This window comes from Cryptomeria japonica, chromosome 5 (assembly GCF_030272615.1).
Source record: "Cryptomeria japonica chromosome 5, Sugi_1.0, whole genome shotgun sequence".
In the NCBI taxonomy this organism is placed as follows: domain Eukaryota; kingdom Viridiplantae; phylum Streptophyta; class Pinopsida; order Cupressales; family Cupressaceae; genus Cryptomeria; species Cryptomeria japonica.
The window spans coordinates 541,993,678-542,015,973 of NC_081409.1; the positions used below are offsets into that span (position 1 = coordinate 541,993,678).

The 22,296-nt window shown below is 34.5% G+C and overlaps 1 protein-coding gene across 1 annotated transcript; it reads left to right on the plus strand.

Annotated features, from left to right (window-relative positions):
* The first annotated feature begins 519 nt into the window (after positions 1–519).
* LOC131034554 (alpha/beta hydrolase domain-containing protein WAV2) lies at positions 520–15,721 on the plus strand. Its single transcript, XM_057966065.1, has 7 exons — positions 520–1,099; positions 5,824–5,859; positions 5,987–6,065; positions 6,265–6,319; positions 6,441–6,557; positions 12,988–13,152; positions 15,104–15,721. The coding sequence occupies exons 1-7, from the start codon at positions 862–864 to the stop codon at positions 15,365–15,367; spliced, it is 954 nt and encodes a 317-aa protein (XP_057822048.1). The 5' UTR covers positions 520–861; the 3' UTR covers positions 15,368–15,721.
* Positions 15,722–22,296: the final 6,575 nt, after the last annotated feature.

Sequence of the window (22,296 nt, forward strand, 5' to 3'; positions counted from 1 at the left end):
TTATCGTGGTTATAGCCATATTGTTCATTCTAGACATGGTTCTCATGGGTCCCAATGATCCCCTTAATGCTGATGTCATGGCTAGTCCCCTTGCCACATGGGTTCCTACATTTCCGTGAGTGTAGCTTCCCTAGTTGATATGACAATAGGAAGATTTCTTGGTTGGACCTTACTATTTCACCTGTTCGCACAACTCTTATTGATCTAGAAGAAGAAAAAATAAAAATGACACCCTTACGGATTGAGAGCCCATTCTTGATGACTAAGATCTCTTGAATGACTCAAGCAAACTGATTCCCCTCCTCAACCCATTAATATAACTCTTACTACTTAATAGTCTATCTAAGTTTATATTTAGTTTTTGAATTTTGACATAGAATTTTAGAAATGTGATCCCATTTCACTCATATTTTTATGTAAATTATATATCATAATATATGTTAAAAACAAAAATAAAAAATAAAAAAATAAAAATAGAAGATATAGAGTGTTCTCCTCTACATTCCCATAAATTAGTCACGTTTACATTCAGCAGCTCCACGGCGCTTGGTAGTCCCAAAGAAAACCCGAGCCATGAATTGTTCGTTGACACGGGGCGTAATTTGATTAAATTTTACTCGATCAAACCTTTTGAAAACAATAAAGAGTCCAGTTCTCTTCACAGCACCTTGAATTCTGACCTGCGAATCATTTCACCATTTTTTCCCAACATAAAAATGCCACCTGAGATCTGATGTGATGATACTCACCCTTCCAAGCAACATCAAGGCAGTGGCACCCAATTCATAATTGGTGGGCAAAGCCTCTTAAGCACTACGCCCACTTTGTTAGATTAACAAAATTGAAGTGCAGGGCTTCAAGATGGTAAACTATCTGAATGCACTCCTCTATGGAGTGGGGGGCCTTGTGTGCACCTGCATGGTGCTGCTGGTCACATTCCAGGAGAAATTGGTGTATGTTCCTGTCATCCCTGGCATGACCAAGGGCTACCCAATTACCCCTGCCAGGCTTCACCTCAACTATGAAGATGTTTGGCTCACTTCCGCTGATGGAATCCGCTTACATGCCTGGTTTATCAAATACCATCCAGACTGCACAGGTATGAAATCTGAAATTCATTTGTTCATTGTGTTGGTTAAAAACAAGGAAAAAAACCTAATGATTGATCTTGCAATCTTGGTTTAATCCAAAACCTAAATGTTGGATTTTGCAATATCCCAATTTAGGTTAAAGCTTCAGTGCATACGTATTTCATTTCTTTTCTCTTGCAATGACCAAACTCAGATTTTAGTTTTGGTTTGCGTGGGCTTTATTGTATGACCTTGTAATATTTGTCTAATTCCAAACCCTAATCGTGGTGTTGGCAATAGCTCAATATAGATTAAATTTGGGATACATATTTGTTCACTATTTTTGGAATCTGCTGTGACCCGATTTGTTTTTGTGAAATGTATTCTGTTAAAAAACTGATGGACTTTTCAATCTTGATATAATCTAAAATCGTAACTGAAAACCCTAGCTGGCAATATGCCATTTTAGGTTTAAGTTTTGGTGTGTGTCATTTTCATTGTTTTCGTTACTGAGAAAGACTCAATTCAGGCTGTACTTTTTTTATGATGTGGAAAACAAAATGGATGATCTTTGAAGTTTTTATTTAATTCTAAGCCCTCATTGAAAACCCGATACAGTGTTAAAAGATGGTTATATATGGGTTTTGTTGTTTTTTGCATTGACAATGATGCAATTCAGGTTATAGTTATAGTGTTCGTGGGTTGTATTTTCATTTTATTTTGGTTATCCACAGTTGAATTTTTTTGGGAGATATGCAATAGCTTGACAGTCATGATCCTGCTAGCTCAGTTTTCATTGGTACGCAAGTTCCAGAGTTCTTGCATCAATTCATAATTTCATACTCACTTTGGAAGTAGGTAATTTTCATGGGCTATGTTCTCCAACCGGCTAACCTTGCAATCTTGGTCTAATCCTAACCCTAGTTAAAAACCCAGCTGGAATTTCTGATTTGATATTCAAGTTTTGGTGCTTATGTGTTTCACTGTTTTGAAGTTTGCATCATTGATAATGATCCAGTTCAGCATATGGTTTTGGTCTATGTGGGTTGCATGATTATATTCTGTTGCTTATCCGAACTTGCATAAACTTGAATACAGTATATAATTTGCTAGTTATGACCATTTCTCAGCGGTGCAAGTTCAAGAGTTCTTGCACTGGTGCACTCATTTGGTATTTCATATTTTTATGTGCTATATTTTTCACCATTTGGTTGATTTTGATAAAATGTTCAGAAATTAGACCTTCTTTATAGCAAATTTTGCATTAACAAAACATTTGCTTAGTTTTATAAAAAAGCCGATAAGTTATTGGATTTGCCAAAATGAAAATATACATGCATTGAGATTAAATTGGATTTTTTGTCAGAATTCTATCATATGTATTTCTTATTTATTTAGTCAAAATGTTTCTCTGAACAATCCATGCTTCTAAATTTTTTCCATCCTCTGGAATCTTCCCCAATTTGCATGCTTGGTGAATTTTTTAGAAATTTATGTAGGGGGATGGGGAAGGATACCTGGTCCATAAGTTGCATCCCTATCACCGGTGCAGGCATGCTTTATACACATTGTAATATATGATATAATGCAGTTTATTTGTCAGATTTTGGAACTTGAGCATTTGCAAAATTGCTGAACCCTTTATAATACAATGGCTCTCTATGATTTAGGATTGCAGACTTCACTTAATAGGTATTGTAATTAAAAGAAATTATATTTTAACAGGAGGTAGTGGGAGCAGGATGTTTGGCCAACAAGCTGCTCCCATCACTGGGCAGGCTTGCCTCTTACATGTGGTAATGAATGATGTAATGCAGTTTGTGTGCAATTTGAAGATTTCCATGATTGGAACAGTACATCTTGGCCTATGTGGGTTGCATGATTATATTCTGTTGCTTATCCGAACTTGAATAAACTTGAATACAGTATATAATTTGCTAGTTATGACCATTTCTCAGCGGTGCAAGTTCAAGAGTTCTTGCACTGGTGCACTCATTTGGTATTTCATATTTTTATGTGCTATATTTTTCACCATTTGGTTGATTTTGATAAAATGTTCAGAAATTAGACTTCTTTATAGCAAATTTTGCATTAACAAAACATTTGCCTAGTTTTATAAAAAAGCCGATAAGTTATTGGATTTGCCAAAATGAAAATATACATGCATTGAGATTAAATTGGATTTTTTGTCAGAATTCTATCATATGTATTTCTTATTTATTTAGTCAAAATGTTTCTCTGAACAATCCATGCTTCTAAATTTTTTCCATCCTCTGGAATCTTCCCCAATTTGCATGCTTGGTGAATTTTTAGAAATTTATGTAGGGGGATGGGGAAGGATACCTGGTCCATAAGTTGCATCCCCATCACCGGTGCAGGCATGCTTTATACACATTGTAATATATGATATAATGCAGTTTATTTGTTAGATTTTGGAACTTGAGCATTTGCAAAATTGCTGAACCCTTTATAATACAATGGCTCTCTATGATTTAGGATTGCAGACTTCACTTAATAGGTATTGTAATTAAAAGAAATTATATTTTAACAGGAGGTGGTGGGAGCAGGATGTTTGGCCAACAAACCGCTCCCATCACTGGGCAGGCTTGCCTCTTACATGTGGTAATGATTGATGTAATGCAGTTTGTGTGCAATTTGAAGATTTCCATGATTGGAACAGTACATCTTGATGTTAACAGTACATCTTGGTCTATGTGGGTTGCATGATTATATTCTGTTGCTTATCCGGACTTGAATAAACTTGAATACAGTATATAATTTGCTAGTTATGACCATTTCTCAGCGGTGCAAGTTCAAGAGTTCTTGCACTGGTGCACTCATTTGGTATTTCATATTTTTATGTGCTATATTCTTCACCATTTGGTTGATTTTGATAAAATGTTCAGAAATTAGACTTCTTTATAGCAAATTTTGCATTAACAAAACATTTGCTTAGTTTTATAAAAAAGCCGATAAGTTACTGGATTTGCCAAAATGAAAATATACATGCATTGAGATTAAATTGGATTTTTTGTCAGAATTTTATCATATGTATTTCTTATTTATTTAGTCAAAATGTTTCTCTGAACAATCCATGCTTCTAAATTTTTTCCATCCTCTGGAATCTTCCCCAATTTGCATGCTTGGTGAATTTTTAGAAATTTATGTAGGGCGATGGGGAAGGATACCTGGTCCATAAGTTGCATCCCTATCACCGGTGCAGGCATGCTTTATACACATTGTAATATATGATATAATGCAGTTTATTTGTCAGATTTTGGAACTTGAGCATTTGCAAAATTGCTGAACCCTTTATAATACAATGGCGCTCTATGATTTAGGATTGCAGACTTCACTTAATACCTAATAGGTATTGTAATTAAAAGAAATTATATTTTAACAGGAGGTAGTGGGAGCAGGATGTTTGGCCAACAAACTGCTCCCATCACTGGGCAGGCTTGCCTCTTACATGGGGTAATGAATTATGTAATGCAGTTTGTGTGCAATTTGAAGATTTCCATGATTGGAACAGTACATCTTGAGGTTAACAGTTCTGCTTTGTGACCTAGTGTCCTTCTATTGAATGTTCTAACTCTGTGAAATTTTAAATAGGATAGAGTTGGCGGGAGCGGGATGTTTGAACAGCACACTGCAACACATGAACAATGCAGACCCATTCTTACACGCAGAGAGTAATTCTGCATTGTTGATGTGGTGCTGTTTGTGGCTCAAATATTGGGATTTTAATGTTTTGCAGATTTGGCAAACAGATTACAATTCTGCATCTAGAACATCTGTTATTTGTTATTTTATTAATTCGATGATTTTTTAAAATTTATTTTTTATTTGTTCTGTTATTTGCTGGGGGGAATTGTATATATTACCCACAGATGGTGCAATGAAAAATGTGCAGACTTATTCCATATGGCAGGATGAGTCAGTGATAAGGATATCTGAGACACAAGCTGCATAGCTGTTGTCTGTAGTGTAATTTGTGGGTTAGACATCCTATTAATGGAGATGGTGAAGCATTTATTCATATTGGCTGTGATGTACTTGGTGTAATTGTTATTGTAAGGATATCTTTGTAAAAAATATGTTTATTTTTCCCCATCCTTGTTTTTATTGTGTAATCTATATCTGTACTAATGTCACAGTGTTTTGAGTGAAGTCAATCAGCTATTCATGTACTATATGGATATCTGAAAACATCCTGCATGTTATGTTTGTGGGTTTGTAAATTTGGCTGTCATATGCCTTTTTTGTTGTAATTATCAATTGGTAATTACGTACCTGCATATTGTTCTGTTTGTTTAAAGCATTTCAGGAATCTGCACATGTGGGATTCCACATTGTATTTGTTCCATCCTTTCTATAATTTTCATCTCACAGGTCTTTTCATGTAGCTTGTCATGCACTAATAAATGTTTTCTGAATGTCCATTTTCAGTTTTATGTGCTATTACCTAATGTCATTTCAGGTGCATGTGTTGATTGTTTCCAAATTTGTTTTCATTCCTGGAATTTCATATGTTTTCATTATGCAGGGTTATTAGTGTAATCTTTGGTGAACCAACCTCTGTTTATTTATCTGTATGTGGTTGTATTGGACATTTTTCAATCTAAACATATTATTCATTAGATCAGTAACCTGGATGGCTTTTGAAAATGCCAATAATAATAAAGATTCTTATGTGAACTTGAAATTTGTGAGTATCTGTGGACAACTTCTAATGAGTGGTCATATCTTGCAGGTCCAACATTGTTATTTTTCCAAGAAAATGCTGGGAGTATCCTTTGAGGTTTTAGATTGGTCTATTTAGCAGTCAATAAAAAAATGGAATGCAATGATTTAGGTGAATCTGACTTATCCTATCAGAGTTGACTTTTGGAATCTCCTTAACAATATATTTCCAGATATAGCTCACCGGCTTGAGTTTGTTCGGATTTTGTTACAGAAATTGAAATGCAATGTTTTCATGCTCTCTTACAGAGGGTTTGTCTCAATCTTTAGACTACTTAAAATTTTGAAGCTTTCTGTTTATCACTGTGTTGAGAAATTGTATGCATCTTCTGTTGGTGGTATGTATATGGTTTTTTATTTTTCTCCAATCAGAGAATGCTCAAGGAGGAGTTAGATCATATAGAGCTTCAAGGTAAAAATTATAATGTAAGTCTAAATATATTTTAATCAGATATGGAGCAAGTGATGGCTACCCATCTCAAGAGGGCATTAGCCATGATGCACAAGTGAGTCTTTTCTAGACATTCAAATATTTTCTTTCTGACATAAAATGCTTAATTTTACTTATCATGCTGAATGGGTAATACAACAAATAGACCATGATACTGACGTGGTTATTCTGACCAGGCAGCACTGGAACACCTACTGCAGAGGACTGATATTGATACATCAAAAATAGTTGTATTTGGGAGATCTTTGGGCGGGGCTGTTGGAGCAGTACTTACTAAAAATAATCTTGAAAAGGTGTGTTGGCAGATGCAATTTAGGACAAAAAAAAAAGAATGATGTATAAATGAAGGAAAGAACTAGGGAACAAAAGTTTGATGACTGATCATGCATTGTGTTTTTATAAGTAATTTTTTTTTCTGGTTTTGTTTGGCAACTTTCTTTACAGATTACAGGATGCTATATATGAAAAGAAATTTGCAAATGCTTTTTTATTGCAGTTGTGATTTAAGCTGAGTCACAAGAAGCTTTTAGTATGTTCTCTTACATTTTTATGTATTAAGTTAGAACTCAAATGACTGTTTTCACTTTTACTAGCTTGGATAGCTCTTCTAAAACAATCTAGTCCTTGACAGAATGATGTTTCTCACAGTTTGAAAATGTATCCTCCAATCATCCAGCCGAAGAAATGATTAGATCAAACAAGGCTCTAGTCCTAATACATACAACAGGGATTGGTCAATCTGTTCTCAGTTTTGTACTTGTTTTTACATTATGTATATAAATATAATATTCATGCATTCCTCCATTAACAGGGTAATTGATAAAAGAGTATTGAGATTAGCAGCCTTGTAGGAACTGCCTCCAGAGTGCTTTTTAAAGCTTAATTTTGATGGTACTTCGAGGGTGAGGCCTGGCTGGTGCTAAGGAGTTGGTCAGATCCTCTTTGGGGCATTTCTTAGGAGGGGGGTCTTTCTTTCTGGGTCCCAGATCTAACAATGAAGCTGCGGTTGAGGCTCTGCACAAAGACATCAATTTTCAGATCTTGATGGGCTGTAGGAAATTGATCATGGAGGGTGATTTGTTGGCAATAATTGTAGGTTTGATCAATGGGGCAATTAATATTGGAAACTTAATAATTGTTTTTTGGATGCCTGCCATGTATGTGAAGTTGAACATTTTGAGGAAGTTATCTTTCTTCATTGCATTAGGGGGTGCAATGAGACAGTTGAAATTTTGGCTAATACAGACATCAATCAACTCTCTGCCAGGATTAGTGATAATTCAGAGGAATGGGAGAGCTTCCCTCCTATTTTTTATGCGGATTCTTGTTTCCATCAAGGAAAGTGTATGTCAAAATTTTGTTTTCCTTGGGAGGGTGTTAACTTTTAACAGTGGTAGTTAGGAGTGGAAGCTTTTAAACTTGGGCTCAGAGGATTATCCGGTGAGTAATGGATGACTCGCTCATCATTATCATGGATGGTTTGGCTTACACATGGTGTCATTAAGATTGGCTGATGATGCTAGTTTTTGGAGTGTGCCCCCTTCCAGTTGATGTGTGTGAATTGGTGGATATGGTGGTGAAAGTATGGACTGTTTAATCATTGTGTTTGGCTTTTGTTAGAAGCTGTCTGTGCAGGTTATTTGTAGCATGCTGGATCTTAGACTCTTTTAAAGATGCTGCAAGGAGGCATCTTTTTTTGTGGTTCTTCCTACAGTGGAGCTGTCCCAGGCCAACAACTGTGAAACATTATTGTGGTTCCTGATTTGCATGCTCTGAAGTTTATCAATCTCATCCTAGATCAAAAGAGAACTGAGGATATGGGTATTTCTCAGAAGCAGGGTTTTCATGGTGTCTGATTTCAAGGATAAGGTGGATGCTAGAGCTCCTGACTTGGCTGTTGAAGAAAGGATCCTAAACAGGGTTTTACTCACTGCAGACAAAATTATTTTGATCGAAAGTTATGAGGACTATGCTAGAGTAGAAGAGGAACTAGGGAGAAGCATGCAAAGGAGATTGTGGCCCTTGCATAGAAATTCAACAAGTTTACTCTGAGAGAGAGGATTTTTTATTCTTTGCCAGGATCTTGCAATGTATATAGATGGTTTGTTGGTAGTATGCCATGATGGTTGTCTGGGGTTTTCTAGTTTGTTTACTTTTCCTTCGTCTTCAAGTGACAGTTTATTTAGTGCTTAAAAACACTCTTTTATAGAGTTTGCTGTTGGTGCTGATGCTAAGGGAGAAGCAGTGAGACATGTTGGTTAATTATGTGGAGCCTATGGCCTTTGGTGAAGTTTAGGAGCCATTTGCAAATGTAGGCTTGGCAAGATCCCCGCTTTTGTACTTTAGGTGTGTCCATTTGCATGGCAGTTCCAAAGTGGTATAGTTTGGTTGAGTGGCCATTTTGTCCCATGTTCTGGTAATTAGGCCCTTCTTTTGTTGGTAGAAGAGTTTTTGTATGGTCCATAGTTGGCTGTTGGAGGCTATGTCTGGTGTCTGGATTTATCTGGCTGCTGTATTCTTTGTAGTCTTTTAATATCTTATATGGCCGAGTGGAACCCTCAACTTAGCGATAAAAAAGTATAAGATTCGTGCATGCACACTTTTGCCATGCAAGGGTGGTACATCCTTTTAAGGTTTTTAAAAATAACTGAGTATAAGAGAGACACTCATTCAGAAACACATGTTTGTTTCATAAGTCAGTAGCAGTCATAATTTCAGTTGAAATCACATTGTTATCTGGCTTATGAGTATGACACACAAAACAGTGCATTGGTCATTTTGTTTTTTTAATTAAGGTGAATTTTGATAATTTGGTTGACATGAAAAAAAAGCTTGATAACAATTTTTTCACACCAAACTTCTGTTCTTGTTGGTTTGAGGTGCTTCAATGTCTTTTATTTTGGCTCTTTCTTTTCTATTATTTTCTCTCGACACCCAAAAGCACTAGAACCCTAAATTGAGTAAATGTTAAGGGAGAGAGACTTTGCTTGATCTTTTTATAAGACATTAACAAGGGATACTGCTATGCACCATTTTGTAGTAAATCAATGAGTGTTAGTTGATCATCTAATAAATCAATGATTGGGGGTTGATCATCTTTTATAAGACATTAACAAGGGATACTGCTATGCACCATTTTCTAGTAAATCATTCAGTGTTAGTCGATCATCTAATAAATCAATGAATGGGGGTTAATCATCTCATAAGGTATACTTCATTTGTAATTTCAAATATGTATAATAGTTTTGTTTTAGCATGTGCATGATATATGGTATTCACTATTCTGATTAAATTTCTGTTTTTAGGCTGTATATATATATATATACCCAGGGCCCAGAACACATGCAGCCCACTTCTTTTGCTGTACCAGATTCCAAGTCTCCTCTTTTGTGGTTGGAAAACATTTGAGTTTCAAACCATGTTGCCTGTGCACAAGCTTTTTGTGGCTATTAGTTACAGTTTTCCTTTCGAAACAACTATTCCATATTCCTCTCCTCCTTCCATGCCTAGTATCTAAGGAATTTTCCTTGTGGTGGTGCTGGTATTCACAACTTTTCTGCTTCTAGTGCCCTTTTGAATTGTGATCCAACCTTTAGGGCACCAAATGGATTATACCAGTCATCTAGCAGATCTTTTTAGTGTTTTTTTCTCATATAAGCATTGTATGTTTTTTAATGTCATTTATTATGCTGTTTTTAATCAGAATATTGTACTTAGTAACTAAGTAACTGGATACGCCAGAACCTGGGGCTGTACCTGGACCAAACAGATCGAGGTTCTGATACATCCTCAGCACATTTAGGATATGTCCAGGTGCTCTGGGTATGTCTGGGACTTATGTGGGGGGTACCTGCAGCAGCTGGGGTAAACAGAAAAAAGCAGATGGAACAAAAAATTAAAACAATGTATTTAAAAAAAGCTTATACTGAATTTTTGGTGTGTTCAGCTCTCCAATTTTCTGACCTTTGTCTCCTTTGGATAGATATCCATTAATATTGGCATGTCACAGACTCTGCCTTCTACAAAAATTGTATTTTACTCTGATTAGATACAAAAAAATGCTGCTTGGGAAATCCTTATCCTGGTAGATTTTGTTTTGCAGCTGATGGGATGGGTACTCTGTGCTGTTCTTTGTTGGGATGGGGGGACTCAGTGCTTATATTTATTTGCCAGTGGGAAATGTTGAATTTTACTTTATGATATACTTTATAATGTATTTATAAATTTAAACACAAATCTGTGAACATGCATATTATGAATTTATGGAACATTTTAATATATTATTGATTTCTTTTGTAGATACAAATCATAGACCAATAAATGAAATCAATACATATTAACTTCAAGTTCAATATAAATAAAAACAGCAAATTATAAATTTCTTCTACGACTAAAAGCTCAAAAAATTCTGCTGCTGCTGTGTGGGTGACAACAAATGGTTAGTTTCAGGTTTTCAGCTGGCTTATTTGAATTAGCAGTAGAAGGTATGAAAAATTCATACCACTGCATGGCACTACTACTGCAAGTTCCTTTCATAAAATCAAGCCAAAACATTGTAGTTGTGGAAATGTTCCAAAACCACATGGGAATGGGCCAAACCATAAGGAGTTAAGATAGCCTTCTGTCATCTTTTACAATTTGGCGGATAAGAGCGAAACCAGAATTAGATTTGAAATATAATGTCACCTCTTAAGTTGCTATAATTTGGTTTAAAGGTTAGCCAACCAATCTGCAGCTTTGTTTATTTAAAGTGACAGTCTTTCAGATAACCAACTGGTTTATCTCACATCATAATTCAAGTCTGCTTAATATGTTCTCAAAGCTTCTCCAGCTTCTTACCAACCTGGCTACTTAGAGTGAAGTGGTGGACTAATAATAACAATCTCGTAACAAGATGAATAATAGCCCACCATTTTAACACTTTGGCACATTGCCAGAGAACATAAATTTGCTCTTTCAAGCCTTAGAACATTTTAGTCACAAACTATCTTAAGTGAACATTCATTATTATCAAAAAACAACCAGATTGTGCCAGAGAACATAAATTTTACTCTTCAAAGCCTTAGAACATTATAGTGCACTCTCTTGAGTCAACATGCATTATAAATAAAAAAACAACCTTCACAATTCTTTTAAAATAAATCACTCTTTATTGATTTTATCTGGAAGGTAAATAGGCTGTTCTCTTAGGAAAAGCCTTAACTTTTTCAAGCTGGCAACATATTGAAGCTATAATTCATCCAGTGAATTTTTGCTATGTTGCTGGGTGCCCCTAGAGTCCTGGTCCCATACTAGATCACTCCCATGATAGGATCAGGTGCACCTGCAGTGTAACTATGGTAGCAGGGTGAAGTAATCACCAGTGAGGAGGGACCTCAAAGAGATCAATCCGGACCGGTCAGCAAGAGTAAACACAACGGAAACACAAAGATATGATGGAGGCAATGCAGAACAGATTGTTTTATTCCATGAAAATTGATTACATCCAACCGGTAGCAACCGGGTTACAGCATACCGGCTTACAGGCCTGGTAGAACATACAAAATAGGTCACAACCTGGATCTTGAATCTTGAGATCTATCTTCTATGCACAATCTAGCTACTTGATTCTTTTGATTGATTACATTCTAATGTGCAATTACAATTATATATATCGATCCAAAGGATCCAATCGGCCCAAAAGGGATCAAAACCTGAAGAACAAGACTTAACGTGTAAAATAACAAGGTCGGCCTCTGCCAAGAGATTCCTCCGGAAAATCTAAAAGATGAAACGTAGATCGCAGGAAAAGGTCGGCCACATGCCAAGAAACATCGGTGCGCAATTACAATTATATATATCGATCCAAAGGATCCAGTCGGCCCAAATGGGATCAAAACCCGAAGAACAAGACCTAACGTAGATCGCGGGAAAAGGTCGGCCACATGCCAAGAAACATCGGAATCAACGCCCAAAGCTCCGCAAGCTTTGGAAGGGGTTCCGGTAGATCACCAAAATAGGTCTAGGCAACCGGTAACAAGAAACTGTCAAGGAAACTGATAGCGATATCTTGCCGGAAAATGATCCAAATGCGATGCGGTCTGGAAACAAGAAAGATGATCAAGTCTTCAAGTAGAATCCAACTCCATAGGATCCAGTGAGCAAAAACTGGGACACACAGGAAGAAAAGCTGAAACTGCAAACAGAAAGCAAAACAAAAAGAAAAATGTTTCAGGTTAATGCAAGATTGCTATGAACTGGGGATGCTCCTGCATCACAGGGCTGCAGCCTGGATGCTCCTGTGACAACTATGGTAACTTAAAGAAAAAATGCCAAAAACGATTTTTTTAAACTAAACATTTAAACATTCTAAAAATGTATTTCAAATTATTAAATATTATACTATTAAATATTCAAATGTCATTATTATTATATCATATATCAAATGTATTATCAATTTTGTATATTTTTAAACTGTTTTGCGCACACCGCACATGCACACACATATTATACAGCCGTACCCAGCCTTACCATACCCAATTTTTTTTTGCCATACTGGCATATGTGAACCATGTACCTGTACCCGACCCTGTATTGGAATGGGCAACTTATGTTTTTTGTCATCTCTGTGGACACATGGCTTATACATTAGTCCCATGGCATATATTGGTTTAGATGCTTGTTTTGGAAATTTTCAAGGACATAATTATGTAATTGCCACCCTCTTTTTTTGGACTACTACAGGTTTCAGGATTGATACTGGAGAATACGTTTACATCTGTGTTGGACATGGCTGGGGTTTTGCTACCTCCTCTTAAGTGGTTTATTGGAGGCACTGGTTCCAAGGGTCCAAGGATTTTAAATCGTCTGGTTCGTTCCCCATGGAATACTATTGATATTATTGGGCAGGTGACGTTACTAACTAATATTTTCATATAGATTTTGAGAGTAATTGTGATTTTTTTGATATTCTTATATTTATTTCGCTGAATTTTAACATTTGCTGTCTAGAGTATAGATTATTCTCTCTTCTATTTTATTGTGGCATTGGTATTGTGTTGATTTGATCTAGCAGATGGAATGGAATGTAACATTGATTTTTTAGTATTTGTTACAGAATGATAATACAGTGAAGTGGAATGCCATAGATAAAGTACATTATTTGGTGACATATATAATTGTGCATATATTATATTTGGTTTTTTTCCCATCATCTGTTTTTCTGCAAACTTTATTCACAAAAGACAAGACTAATTTCTAAGAGGCATATGACAGCTTCAGATCTTTCGGGGAACAACACAGATCGCAACCTTTGTTGAATCTTGAGTATTCCACCTACATACAAAATAACTGTTAAATAGATGATGCAAATTGGTTCACGATACGAACATCTATAGACTAATAGGTATTGGACATGCTATAAGTAACTGTACAAACTTCGCACTAACCTTCTGTTTGAATGCAGAGATAGAAATCAACAGCTTGCTTTAGTTGACTTATTACTGAAAAACATTTGTACCTTGTATCAGATACATGTCTTATTGAATGCCCGACTTGCAAAATTCAAGCAATTTGTCTTCATGGTTTCCATTTTGGTAGCCCCTTCCTCAATTGTTGCTAGTGATCAAGTTTTCAAGTAAAGATTTAGATTTCTATTTTCAGCATATTTGATTTTCTCCCGATTTATTGTGTAAGAAGTCATAGCATGACTGCTCTCCTTTGCCTTGATGAGTAATCTAATCAATGGCAATAGGCATTCTACAATGACAGCAAGAGGTGGAGTGAAATGGCGTGAATGTGTTAATGTTAACTTTTATCTTTTAGTTTAAATTTGACAACCATCTACATGTCAAAATATTAATATTAACAATGACAGCAAGAGGTGGAGTGAAATGGCGTGAATGTGTTAATGTTAACTTTTATCTTTTAGTTTAAATTTGACAACCATCTACATGTCAAAATATTAATATTAATTTTAAACTTAATATTTTTAAAATAAACCCCATATAAAACAAAATATACTAATCAAAATTATAAGTTTTGGATAGATATAAAAATATAAAATAAAAACAAAGATATTTAAAAATAATGCACCTTTTCATAATTTTTATATTATTTTAAATAATATATATTTTATAAATTTTTATTTTTAATAAAAATTTTGAACAATGATAAGTTTAAAATTTAAATATAAAAAACTAGATGTATCGAATAAAAAAATTGTATCAGAAAAAAATAAAATAATGTAGATACAATATAATCTAAATATTTTTGTATGTAGTAAATACTAAATTTAATTCAAAATGGGGGATGACCCCACAACGCAGCAGTTAGCTGCGAGCCTCTTACATGGGAGGTCTTGGGTTCGAGTCTACTCGACTGGTTCGTAGCTCTAGGGAAAAGCTAAAAAATATCACTTCGGCTGTGACTTATTAAAAAAAATAAAATTCAAAATGAAATAAAATAATTTCAATTGATATCTATCGGCATTTCTTTAGATAGATGTATTTAAGATATCTATACTAGTCATTAGCTAATTTAATTCAATTAAATTGGCAAATTGCTTGTGATACTTTTATTGAACTGGATGAGTGTCTGGTTGTGCCTGCTGGCAAATTGCTTGTGATACTTTTATTGAACTGGATGAGTGTCTGGTTGTGCCTGCTATTCTACAGCAAATAATTAGTAATGCATGTTTTAGGCCCTATGTTATGGTAGGAATTTGTTTGGAAGATGACATGCACAAATATCAGTGCTGAATTTATAAGAGGAATTTGTTACATGTGTTTTTTGTATGCGATTTTTTTTTTCCTTCTTGTCCTTTAAATCATTTTCTTATTTCTGCTTGTTTGCATTTCAGATTAAACAACCAATTTTATACATATCTGGTGCTCGGGATGAGATGGTTCCTCCATCCCACATGCATAGACTATATGAAAAAACCAAGCACAATCCAAGGTGCAACTTTATTGAATTTTCAGAAGGAATGCATATGGACACTTGGTATGTGGGTGGTGAGCGCTATTGGCGAGCAATACAACATTTCTTGGAGAAAGAGTTGTCAAGCACCAAAGAAAATGAAGAGTTGTCAAGACAGAGCTGGGAAAAGGATTGGGAGAACTGATAAAAATTTGGGAAAGGGAACTGAACATAACATCTGGCCAAGCATCGAATTTGATGTAAACTAGTTCTTGGATATCGATGTGTGCTGCCAAGTTCATTAAATTTGGCATAAGCCCTAAGAGCTTTGCTGACCAGTGTTTGCAAGTAAAATAGTTAGACTTATCTAGAGCCCTGCTACCCTCTTAGCAGTGCTTGATGTTTACTTCAGCCTCCTGTGTATTTTAGGCAGTTCTAGAATAACTTTGTCTACTAATTACTATGGCTGCACAATATTGTTCCAAAAATGTTTGCTGGAAGGTTTGTGCTGCTTTTTTGAGAAGGATATAAGTATATGCCATTGCGATAATTATTTTCAGTTTGCAAAATGTTGAATGTCCAAACTAATAGAAAAGGCTTTTTGTTTGTGCAATTGATGCCTGCTTAATCATTGCATCAGTTGTATCTTACCACTTCTTACACAATACTGGGACCTTGTGGATATTGATACTAACAGGAAAAACACATCTTTCCAGTTTTTTGAGCTAGGTCAGGAGAAAACAGTAATGTTTTTTTTCAGGTTGATGAACACATCTATTATGCTTAATTTTTTTGTAACTGTTTGAGGAGAAGGACATAAGTATATGCCATGGCTATTTATATACTCAGTTTGCCAAATGTTGAATGTCCAACCTACTAGAAAAGGCATTTTGTTTGCGTAGTTGTCTGCTTCATCATTGCACCAGTTGTATCTTACCACTTATTACAACCATACAGGGACCATGTGGATATTGATACTAACAAGAAAAATACATCTTTCCAGTTCTGAGTTCGATCAGGAGAAAACAGCAATGTTTCTTTTCAGGTTGATGAAAATGCTAATTTGTTTATAACTGCTTATTAGTTATTACAGAACGTGTTCTGCAGAGAAGTGAACAATATTAAAGTTCCTCTTCCTCCACAAATGTATGGGGGCTCCAAATTAAGAGAAAATTATCTCAAACTGTATATCTGAGTTCGTATTTTAAAGAGGGTTACTGCCTCACAAGGCTTCTTGCCCTCTAAAGCGTGAAATCTTTATGCTTGATTAGATATGGGGCTCAATTTATTTTAGTGTTGGTTTGAAGCCTTCACAAAAAAATGGGCGATTGGGAATAGTTGTGTATGGTACCAAGAAACTAAAAAATGGATTCTGTCAGTATGCTTACCCTAACTTTTTAACTTAAAAAACATTGGCTGTTGTGGTCGATTTTTCTTATCTATATTTGCAAGGATATGAAGCCAAAATGAACATTATCTCATTTTGCAACCCAATGATTCTGTGATGTTGGATAACTGGGAGATCCAAGACCTCACCTAGTTGTATGCAATGTCTCTTTCTCGAGGTATTCTTAATTTGAGGCCTGCAAACACTATTTATCACAAAAAACTGATATAAGTAATCTTAAGTAACAAGAAGTTATGATGATATTCAAATCTATACATCAAAGTATCATAATATTTAGATCAATAAATCATAGCATCATTAATATTTGGATCATAGCATTATTAGTTATTATAGAATGCGTTAAGCAGAGAAGTGAACAATATTAAAGTTTTACATTCTCTTAAGAAATTTACAGGTCTGTCCATCAACTTGTGAGCCTTTTTGGTCGTTCAATTCATTGTGGATTATATATTTGACTAATGAGTTGCTCTGGAAGAAAACTAACTAGATCCTATACTTTACCTTCAAAACGTATCCCTACAAATGGACATACTAGTTCTTAACATATACAACGAGTTTCTACAGTATGGTCAATGTATATCCTTACTATCTTTTTATATATGGTGCTCATAGGATCTCAAATAATCTGCAGAGGGTTCTCTGTTAGATTCATGCAAGTAGTGCTCAGACACACTAAAGGCCAATATTTAAAAAAAATATTTATGGTGTTTAAATTCCATATTCTTTAAATGGATGCTTGCTATTCATAGTTTGATCATTCTAGAATGCAACCATGCTCATAATTTTTTTATGATACTTAGCTGCTTCTGGATTTGATTGTGTATCTTTTTTGCATCAAATCCAGAAGCAGCTAAATGATGCAAAAAAGATGCACACAATCAAATCCAGAAGCAGTTTAAGTATCAGTTATGGGTTGTGGAAATTTGATAAAATTATTTTTTTATATATTATTTATATTTAATATTTAACTTAATCTATATCTAAATCTGAATAAACATCAATATCTGGTAACTATGATTCCCCCTCTTCCTTCACAAATGTATAAGGGCTCCAAATAAAGAGAAAATTATCTGAAACTGTATAGTGGAGTTCGTAATTTAAAGAGGGATACTGCCTCACAAGGCTTCTTACCCTGTAAAGGGCGAAATGTTCATTTTTTATTAGATGTGGGTTTCAATTTATTTTGGTGTTGGGTTGAAGCCTTCAGCGAAGAATGGGCGATTGGGAATGGTTGTATTTGGTACCAAGAAACTAAAAAATGGACCGTCAGTATATAGCTTACTCTCAACTTTTTAACTTAAAAACATTTGCTGTTGTGATCGGTTTTTCTTATCTATATTTGTGAGGATATGAAGCCAAAATGAACATTATCTCATTTTGCAACCCAATGATTCCGTTCTCACGATGTTGGACAATTGGGAGATCCGAGACCTCAACCTAGTTGTATGTAACGTCTGTAACGTCTCTTTCTTGAGGTATTCCTAATTTGAGGCCTGCATACAATATTTATCACTAAAAACTATATAAGTAATCTTAAGTAACAAAATTTAATGATATATTCAACTTCAAACACATCATAGCATATGCCTCACTGCCAATTGCATTGTGAATGCCTTGGAAATGTTTGCAAACTGGCAATTCTCAAGTATGGTTCCCCTGAGTTGTCGGGAGCATGGAAGTTTGGTCACCCTTGCATCTCTCAATTCACCTTGGAGGCTGGCCATCCTTCCAACTCCTATTTCAAAAGATAGGAGGTTGGCCGTCCTCCCACCTTTTGTCCGACTTACATAAGAGCATGAAGGCAGATTGTCCTTTCATCTCGGAAGGCTGGCCTTCTTATTTTGAAAGACACTCCACAAACCAAGACATGGTTTCTCAAGGAATTTGCTACATTATTTCTAATTAAACACCTCTTCATGAAATAATAAATTTATTCTTAAATCTCTGCCACCAATAATTTTTCTGAACATTATTAATTGTTCTCAATTTGTGAATTTACTCTCAATATATTTCATCGATGATACTTGAATATCCATCCTTCATGGATACCCTCTCAATTGAATTAATTCCCCCCTTTTATATCTTCAATAATGATGCAGGAAGAGACATCTTTTTATTAACATCACAATCTTGGCTAAGGATACATCTTCATAATCAGGCTTTGCCCCTTAATTGCTAATTTATTTATATGCTGGTCGACTCCCCCCTTTAAATAAACTGCTAATAATTAAACTCTTTTAGTTTGGGTTGACTCCTTGTTAATAATTAATTTCTTCCAACCTTTGGTTGGCCATTCACATGGAAAGCTATTATTTTTTATATTTTTGCTTAGGTTTTACTTTAATACTAATGCAATGTTTTCAGTGATAGTCCGCCTTTTTTATGATTATTTGCCTTAAAAGTAAAACCTAATGCAATGTTTTCAGTGATAGTCTGCCTTTTTTTATGATTGTTTGCCTTCAAACAATTTTTAAATTGGGATGATCATGGAGAGACTGTTCAAGATGAATACCCAATGGGATAGGGCTTGAGCTTGGTCTTTGCAACTTCTAACTTTGCTTTTATGAGGATCTAACTCAAAATTCAACTTCTGGCTACTTTGATATTATCTCCGGTTGCAAACTTGAACAAGGTGTTTTGTTAATAACTCTTAACAATATAACCAAAATTTTGAAATTGGCAAGGTCCATGAGTCCTTAGAGAAGAACAAAAAGTCATCAACCTAAGAATTGATCTCTTTTTTGGTATCACTTATATTTACAAAGGATGAGTCAAGTTGATCCAACATTTTCACAATATAATGAATATCTCTTAGAGTCAAATCAAGGGCAATTTTTCCACATATTAAGATGAGGATTAGAAGCATGACACACATTGCGGCCTTACATGCAATGTTCTTTTCTCAAATGAATTTATCTCTCTTTTTTATACTTCCATTATTCCCATATTCTACAACTAAACCAATCAGAGTTTCTCTTTCATATGTATGGTATTACATTTTGGCCTTAAAAAAGAAGAAATATTATCTTGATTATATTGGTTAAAAGATTCTGATCATTTTTCAAATTGACTCTAATGAAGTCTACTGGTTAAAAGATTTGGTGGAGTATGGAGTCTTATGAGCAAAGGAAAATTATATTATAAGATGAATTAGAATTTAAAATGTTATTTTTGTGTTGTTAAGGTAGCAACACATGTTTGAGCTTGTCACTTGTAATTTCAAGATCCTCGTGTAAAGGAAAATTATATTATAAGATGAATTAGAATTTAAAATGTTATTTTTATGTTGTTAAGGTAGCAACACATGTTTGAGCTTGTCACTTGTAATTTCAACATCCTCGTGTATACTGTCTTCATGTTTTTGAGATCATGACTTTAGGAATTTATGTTGCAAGTGTTCTTATCTAAAGTTTTTAAAAATATAATATCTGATTTATAGGACTTAGTATTGATCTAACCCAATCCCCCCAAAATGAAATCTATCTTAGATTTACTATCCCGCAAACACCAATAACCTATGAGGATCTAGGCAAAAGACTTAAGGGAGCGTCAACGGTATATTTATTAAAACCTAACCAATTTGTTGATGGATAGAATATTGCTAGAAGTTTGCAATTTGGATGGTTTATATTATTTTATTTTTATTTTTGCATAGCAATTTTTGTTGGGCCACCAATCATGGAGAATCCCTAGCAATTGTTTTGGAGTGAATTGTTTGCAACTCCCTTGGCCTTGATGGTTGTGAGCAGTGGGTCCAAAAGAGAATAGGAAACGCATTCTCTTATTGATTTTAGATGGACTTTTCCAAGATTTTAGGGAATTGTTCATCCATCCTTGGTAAGTTTGTTGTATGGTTTCCTTTCTTTTTACTCGTAGTGAGATTGAGTTCAAAGGTTGTTGGATTAAAGGGACCAAGAGAGACTAATGCTTTCTTTATCTTGCGTTGGAATTCAATTTGTAAATCTTTCATCCAGTGAATTCATTACCTAGGAACACATTTCTAGGAGTTGGTGGATAGTTGGATCCTCACTTCAATGGCACAAGTTTGATTTCAGAATCTTTGCTACCCCATCAGAAAGCAAATTAAGGTTGGTAAAAATAGAAAAAATCTAATCTGGTTCAAAGTATGGTGTAATTATTCTAGTGTATATCGATGCACATTGAGTGAATAAGTTGTAATTATAATGATGGGCCCAAGCTAGAGGGTTGTCCCAATTCTTTGTGTATAGTAACATGTTTATGTATACAAGTATGCATCCCTTTGTCATTGTAATACATCTCTTGATGTTAGAAGGTTTGCTAGTTTCGTGAATTGAAAGAGATCATTTTGTTCTATGATTGTTTTACATTGTGCTCTTTGTTATATATTTATTGGATTATGAAGTTCAATAGAACATTTGGTAGATTCATTTCTTTGTTTTATTTTGTTCTTTGGTGTGTGTTTATTGTTGTGTTGCTTGGTTTGTTAGTCCTAATTGGATTATGTGACCTTGACCTACATCAATGTTCATGGCATGCTATCATACCTACATGATTTGGTTCTTTTTAAAGGTCTGTTTTGTTGGAGAGTGTGAACAATGATTAGTTATTGATGTATTATTTGTTGAGAGCAAAAAATGTTGAATTCCTTTGATGTGCACTCTCTCATTTAGTTTGTTTCTAGATGAAAGTTTTGAAAGTATTGAAGTGTTGAAAGGTCTTGGATTTGTTCTCTAAGGATACACACATCTTTAGGGAATAATTGAATGTGACTAAAAGATTGAGGAAAAGGTCCACTCAAGAATGACTCTGGTGATGTGACTTGCCATTGTTAAACTTCAAATTTTATGGCTTACCAATGACACAACTAAAACAAAATTTCCTTCCCCTTGATATCTATTAGCCCAAAGGCTACCTATTGCTTTCTTAAAGCCATCAAATAAGCAAGAATTAAATCTCCAAACTATTGATGTCATAGAAAACTTTGGTGTTCAACAAAAACAAAAAGAATGAACTTGCCTCCTCTCTTAATACTTTTGCCATATTTTTGCTATGCTTGGCCTTTTCTTTAACTAGATAAAATTTGTGACATCCTTTCCCGTCATTTAATTTTTAATTTTTTGTCAATCATGCTACTCACTAATATTAAATTCTTCTTGTGGAATTAATGACATTGGAGTTATCATTCAACATTGAAGAATTATAGAACTCAAACATTTTCCATGTCTCCCGATGTCTCCAATAGTTACGCACTCCAACGGCTCTCCCGTCTTGTAGGGTTTGAACCAGGCCTGGAATTTGACGGCCACCCCTACCTGTCATATAATTTTTTATGACGGTTTAGTAATTTTAATGCCTTTCATTTTACGTTTTTAAAAAAATGTTTAAGTGTCAATTTTTTTTTAATTTGTGAATAGTTTAATATAAATTCTTTAAGCTTCATAGAATTGAAGTTCCAATAAAATTCAATTGAGGTGAAAAGAAATAATTCCATAAAAAAAAGTAAAATTTTGAAAAACAATGATAAATTAGTAATGCACTTAAAAAAATTTAAATTTACTTGTAAGTTTCTAAATTCAACCCAAAAATCTTGTTTATTATAAAAATAGAAACCATTTAGATTTTTTTATTACAATATTTAAAAAAATTAGAAATGATTATATCTTATCATTTCAATTGTTAGAAGTTTCTATATTGATATTTAAGACAATCTTTAAAAAATATTAAAAACTAAATTGACAAAGTTT